The sequence below is a fragment of the Gavialis gangeticus genome, unplaced genomic scaffold, assembly GCF_001723915.1.
Source record: "Gavialis gangeticus isolate Ggan-Ray unplaced genomic scaffold, GavGan_comp1, whole genome shotgun sequence".
Lineage (NCBI taxonomy): Eukaryota > Metazoa > Chordata > Crocodylia > Gavialidae > Gavialis > Gavialis gangeticus.
The window spans coordinates 54713397-54720254 of NW_017728995.1; the positions used below are offsets into that span (position 1 = coordinate 54713397).

Sequence of the window (6858 nt, forward strand, 5' to 3'; positions counted from 1 at the left end):
TTGTTCACTCCCCAAAGCCCACTAGTACATTTTGACGTATAAAGTAAACACTTCATTATTCCAGATCCAATTCACATGGAAGGCAGAATGTATCTATGTAAGGGTGGAATTTGGCATCTTCTTTGGATAAGCAGCTTTTTATTTACCCAACTCCTTTTTTTATGGTTTTATATGTCAATAGTTACAGTATTGTTACAGTTACAACCACAAATCTTTATGGTTGTTTTTCAGGTTTTATTTTGTGTAGTGAGTAAGCTTGAGCAATGGAGTTGACATTTTACAGCTGGAATTCCTTTTTATTATATTCACTGATGTGTGCTGAGGACCAAGCAAGAATAAATTAGGCTTTTTCTGGATTATTGTCATTGACTGCAAATTGTAACAGATTTGGGGGACAGCCTATTTTATTTTTTTTTCAGTAAATATAGAAAATTGCAGATGACTGGCAGCACAACAGGGAACACTTGTGTGGTAGGAAGTGATATCTGGTCATCCTTGACAAGGCATGCACACTCCCAAGTGAGATGCCAGTGCTATTCCCAAAGCAAGAACTTGAGAATTAAGTAAAGCTAAGCATTGATCAGGATGTTGGAATAAAGGTGAGAGTTCGTTTTATTCGTTTCTGCTTCCTGCTTAAAGGACTTTTCTCTCATACTAGCCTCCGACTTAAGATGCTGAGTAAGCTTTTAAACTAAGTTGTTAGTGTACCAGGAGATGGCATTCAAATTGAAATCTTGGGGCAATCTTAAACTTTAAATTATACTCTAAAATTTAACATACTTGTGAAGGATTAAATTGGGTGGTATGAAATTGCCATATAATCAGGACTAATTGTGTTCAGTTTGCTGATTTAGTAGACGTGATGCTGAACCACAACTGTCCTGGCCTAATGCAACCAAAGTTCTGGTCAGTATAATATCTTTTAAATTGTGGGGCAGGAGATGCCTAGATCCAGTCCCTGCTACCATTTAATTCAGCTGGTGGGGCTTGTCGGGGTATAACTGTACACTCTCCCCGCGTCGGGGCCACTTACCGGTAGCCAAGGGTCTGCTCACCTTTGGTTGGGCGTGTCACATGTGTCTGCCTCGCCTGCCACGACTTTGATGTTAATGGAGTTGGTTCCAGTGTCCAGCGCGTGTCGTCCAATTATGAGACTCTCCGGCGTTCTGCGGGTCCTGCGTCTCTGAGGGCTCCACCACCCCTACACCCTCACCTGTTCCACTGGGTGGTGACTGCCTATCTGGTCCGGCCACGTATCCGTAGGTCCCACAAATAATCCACAAAAGCAATATGACAATCAACACAAGCAGTCAAAAGGGGCTCCCTTGGACGGAGCGGCTGGGTCAGCCTTCTGCAGTCGTCCTCCAAGGCCCACTCGTCCTCTGTGGGATCGAACCCCCTTTTTGGCTCTCGAAGAGTCCCTCCTGGGGCTTGGGTAATTCCCCTTTTTCAGTTGAGGCTCACTGTGGCTACTGCGCCCACATCACAGGAGCTACGGTATCCACAGTCAATTAGTGCCCTTCTATCAGGGTCTTTATGGTACCCTGCTCCTGCCGGGTTTCACCCGCTCCTGGCTGGTAAACAAAACAGTCCTATGCCCCACAAGGGCCTCAGACTAGGCTCACCGACTCTGCAGGGGCTTAGCCCTTCTCCAGGGGTTTCTACTGGCACTCGGCGCCGCTCACTTCCTCTGCAATGTCCGCCGGCCTGCTCCATCACCTCCCCGTCCTCCTTCCGGTTCCGCATTGCTTCCGCTTGTCGGCCCCGGCCTCTCTTTTATACCGGCAACAGAAGTACCGGCCCTTCCCTTTCCCCCACACCTGGGTAAGGGGAATTTCCACCTGTCTCCCTGGGGTTGTGGGCCTAGGGCCATGGGCCCTCCACTCAGGCTGGGAGCCAAGGAGCCTGCTGGCCCTTTCTCTCCCTCACAGGGCTCTTCACGGGTCCATTCGGAGCCCTGTCAGTCACGGGCCTGTGGACTAGATGGGTCCAAGCAGGGTGGCGTGGAGCCCTGATTTCAGTATGCGGGGCTGGGCAGAGGCCCCGATTCACTCTGTGAACTAGCTTCACACCACTCGCTTAGCCTGTGAAGCCAAGAGGTTGAGTGGCTCTGTTCTAAGTATGTTGTTCTTCAGCTCGTGTATGAACACAGGAAAGCTTTTGTAATGCAGAACAGCCTAACCCCACCTCACTCGTGGCTTTGGAAGACATCTGCTGCTTTTTCATAAAAATAACTATTTAATTGTGTGTGTCTATGGAGACACTTAAATTTTTGTCAAAAAAGTGTAACAGTTTCAGCTGGTCATAGAATGCACTTCTTTAAGAAAGTGCTGTTTTAAGAACAGCAGTTGGGAGTTGCATCCTAATAGCAACTGCTCTTCAGCATTTGTTCTGTATGACCCCTGGCACATATTACGCTTAAGACATGATTAACCAGTTAATCGTGTCTCAAATTTGATACCTGGCCACACATTCAATCAGTTAATGATGTGATAGAACAAGGAATAAACGACAGTTATTACACAAACTGTGTAATAACTTTGTGGCTGATTCCTATTGCATCCTTAATTGAATGTGTGGCCAGGCCAGGGCTCCTAGCCACAGGAGCTTACTACTTGCTCATACAGGAGAAGCCTGGGCTCTCCCTGCACCAGCAATTAGGTGTGATGGGATCTGATGCTTGATGCCACGATCTCACTTCCTGCCATGCATGGCAGGGTATGGTGGGAAGCACAGTTGTGGGGATCATGCATCAGATCCCATGTCTCCTTTACCTGCACATCGGCCAGGGACCTCTGTGCAGTCTGACAATCGTGGCTACGACATCATTCTTTCAATACTGTAGTCTGAAAAGCATTTAAACTCCTTGGTGTGAAGGGCACAATGCATAGACAAAAATATGAGTCAGGAATTTTAATTTCTAAGTCAGTCAGTCATGGTCTGTCTGAACTTAGAAAGCCTATCAGGCTATCATGGTTGGTTTCCCTAGCTAATTTCTGTCTCTGGAGTAGCATCATTCTGTCACCACATACTTGCCGTCTGCATACCCTGTCTTAAATTTGGAACTATCAGCAACATCTTGATATGCTCGATTATCACCGCTCTCCTATTTTTCTTAGTCTTATACAATAATGTTATTTCATATATCCTTATGTGAAAGGCTATTCAAATTCCTGTTACATCATACTGTGATATGCTGATAAATGAAAATGTAAAACTTTGGCAGTATTGTCAAAAAATAAAATAGACTACTGGACACTCTTGGAATTCCCATATCTAACTAACCACTCGTGAATTCCAGTTATTCTAGGTGTGTAGGTTGTGGGGGGTGGGAGAATAGAATTGATTCAACCATTGCTAGTTAAACAGTTCTTGAATAATTGAGTTCTTGGTACTTCGTCTTTCTACATAATCCATATGCTGTGTTTTGTATGTAATAGGAAAGGTAGTGCTACTATAATGGACTAGGTCTTTATCTTCAGCTGTTAGGCACTGAGGTAATGTACTATACAATAAGGCTGTGTGAAATTTCGGCAGCTGTTTTGGAGTGAATTGAAGGTGAAGTGAACCAAAGGCAAAGTGAACCGCATCCGAAATGAAACGGAAGGCACCAAAATAAAACGAAACCATCCAAAACGTTTTGGAAATGTTTCGGATATTTCGGGATGTTTCAGAGGCGCCCCCGGGAATAGTCCAGCACAGCCCCACAGCCCTCCTTTTAAAGTGCTGGAAGGCTGGGGCTGGGCAGGGGATGGGGCCAGGCAGGCAACCATGGGGGCTTCTCCCATGGCTCCTCCCAGCTGGGGCAGAGGCAGGCACAGCTAGAGTAGCTGCGGGAGAACCTGCAGCCTCTTGACTGTGCCTGCCTCATCCTGGCCGATCCGAATCTCCAAAACAGCGTCCAAACTCCAAAACTGACTTGGCCAAATCAAAACGGAACAGTGATCCAAAACACCGAAACAAATCACTGTCCTCTGAAACGGCTGAATTTAAAACCAAAAACGAAACACAGCCGTTTTGCACAGCCCAACTTTCTCCAGCACCTCAGCTTCGTGCTGCTGAGGCATAGTGGAGAGCTTTGTCTTTTCAGAAAGCTTTTCAGAGTGAGACCGCAGGAGTAATGCATGTGAAAACCCTTGTAAGTAAGTGTTAATAGTACCTAGGCAGTTTTAGGAATACATGGTTTCAGTTGTTTAGAAAGCAAATGTTTAGTACAGGCAAACTGTTATAATGGTGTTAAAAGTGTCTATATAGAATACTGTGAGCAACTTCTCAACAAACTGTTAGACTAACTCTGTGGGTACTCATTAAGCAAACTTTTCAGCTTTGCTATTACCTACTTATAAAACTAAGATTCCAACATAACCTTTACAGGCTCATGTGAGCACAGGCAAGTACATAGATGCATTCCCCTCTGATCCATTTTAAAGATGACTTTTCAGTCTTTATAAAATGACTATACTGTATAGTGTCACTTGCACTCTTCCGATCTTACAAAAAACTGGCAGCATATCAGTTCTTTTTTCCTAAACATTTGGAAACATTTGTCACCGAACGAACAGTCTGGAATCCCCCCAGCTAGCAGCATTCCTACTGCTACGTTAGTAGTTGACTTGGCTTCTCTGCTGTGGGTGAAACAGAAATCTGAAGCCTTGATCCAGGCAGTTGCTGGGAGCCAGCATTTGCAGCAGACTCGTCACTTGATCCCACATCAGTCACCCCCTAAGTCCATGGGGACTAACACTTGTATCTTGCTTTGCACTCTAAGTGCTTGCAAGATGAATGTGTGTGATTTGCCAGGCATCTTGTTCAGAATGAATGCTTCCTATAGGCCTTTGGAAAGGGTCACTAAATCTAAGTCATAACTGGTCCTGGAGGTTTTCACGCTCTTTCAGTTTGAGATGCTCTGTGTGTGTATTGAGACAGCATTCTCCAAACTGAAATCTAGGCATGTGTCTTTTTTAGTACTGATCTTTCTTTTGTTTGGATTTTAAAAACTGCTGCAGCATTAGGGGCTTGTGTTCTGAGCCAGGTATCCCCAGTAGTGAGCTCTACCAAAGAACTGAAACTACAGTGCTTAAGTTCCAGTAGATTGGAGAACACCTATTCTGCATCCATATGCTTCCATTCTTGTTCCATCATTGCTTCCCTGTCTCTCTGTCCCCCCGCTCCCAACAAACTCCTTAGTGAATCTAAAGCTTGTCAGTTGTCCAATAAATAAAGTGAGCACAAGTGCCTTGAAGGTAAGCAATCAAATTTCAAAGCTGTTCGCTATCAGTGCCGTTTGTTCTGGTTGCATTCCATCTGTTCCAAGACAAAGCCTTAAATTAAAAGGGCATATGCAGAGAGGAATGCATAGAGAAAGGGGCTCTGACAAAATATGAGAAAATGAAACCAAAAGATAAGTGGATATACTGCTGAATATGTAAAATTAATATTTATTGCTGAGGAATAGTGTGTGCCTCTTTCAAGACACTGTAGCCTGGCTAGACTAAATGGGTGGAAGGGCAGAAGGTGGAGGACGTCTGCATCCTATTATGAATGGGAGGAAATTACTGTCTGTACTCTGAATGTTGGTGGGCTCTGAATATCCTGCCAGCTGTCTGGATAGGACTCTTAGGACACAGAATAAAAAGCAGAGACTTGTCAGTGCTCAGTGTCTAAAATAACCTAGCAGGGATCAAACTTTGAGACGATTTGTGGGTTTCAACTGGCTTTCTTACTTTAACTGGAAACTCTCTGCTTTCTTTCAGGAGTGTGATTCTCTTCTGAAAACACTGCTGCTCAAAAGCTGCAAACAGGAGAAGTAAATCCCATCTGGTTGTCAAGTCATTGACTCAGTGTGAAAGTGCTTTCATGAGGTAACATTGGGCCAAAGTCACCTTTTCTTTCTCCTTTGTGAATCTGCAGCCAAGCAATGGGCCAGAAAATATCAGGGAGCATAAAGTCTGTGGATGTGAGGGAGCCCCCTTACAGACCTGTTAAACGAGAGTTGAGGGGCCCTGACTTTTGCAAGCCTGCACGTCTGGACATGCTACTGGATATGCCCCCTGCCAAACTGGAGGTGCAGTATAAGCATGCTTGGAATAATGAAGATCGCTCTTTAAATATATTTGTAAAGGAAGATGACAAACTCACTTTTCATAGACATCCAGTTGCCCAAAGCACAGATTGTATCCGGGGCAAAGTTGGCTACACCAGAGGTCTACATGTCTGGCAAATTCACTGGCCCACAAGGCAACGAGGAACACATGCTGTGGTGGGTGTGTCAACAGCAGAAGCTCCGTTGCATTCAGTAGGATACACGTCATTGGTTGGTAGCAATAGTGAATCCTGGGGCTGGGATCTGGGACGGAACAAACTTTATCACAATTGTAAAAACCAACCTGGGGTGACATATCCTGTCTTTTTGGAACCGGATGAGCCTTTTGTACTCCCAGACACCTTACTAGTGGTTTTGGATATGGATGAAGGGACACTTAGCTTCATGGTGGATGGACAGTATCTTGGAGTGGCCTTCAGGGGACTGAAAGGGAAAAAAGTTTACCCTATAGTCAGTGCGGTTTGGGGGCACTGTGAAATTACCATGACATACATCAATGGACTTGATCGTAAGTGTTACACAATTTATGCATCATAATATTTTGCAACTCGTTTCCCATATTGTTACCTTTCCTTTTTCTCTTCTTAACTTTTCCTTCATTGTGAGTGGAGGAGTGCTGGAGGGTGTCTACCTGCTGACGGTACATGCAATATGCATAACTCTTCCACCTGACAAAAAAAAAAAAAAAAAAAAATTCTTTCTTTCTCTTTTTCCACCTAAAAGGGGAGGGGCTTTTGTCAAGGTTTCCGGGAAAA

General features: G+C 44.7%; 1 protein-coding gene across 2 annotated transcripts in view; it reads left to right on the forward strand.

Moving 5' to 3' along the window:
* The first annotated feature begins 4244 nt into the window (after nt 1–4244).
* SPSB4 (splA/ryanodine receptor domain and SOCS box containing 4) overlaps nt 4245–6858 on the forward strand; it is a 179104-nt gene continuing 176490 nt past the window's right edge. The window contains exon 1 of one of the 2 annotated variants that reach the window (XM_019503664.1): nt 4245–6611. In XM_019503664.1, the coding sequence (XP_019359209.1) occupies nt 5918–6611 (694 nt within the window). In that variant the 5' untranslated portion in view covers nt 4245–5917. The remainder of the gene's footprint in view (nt 6612–6858) is intronic. The other variant, XM_019503665.1, reaches the window with a different exon arrangement.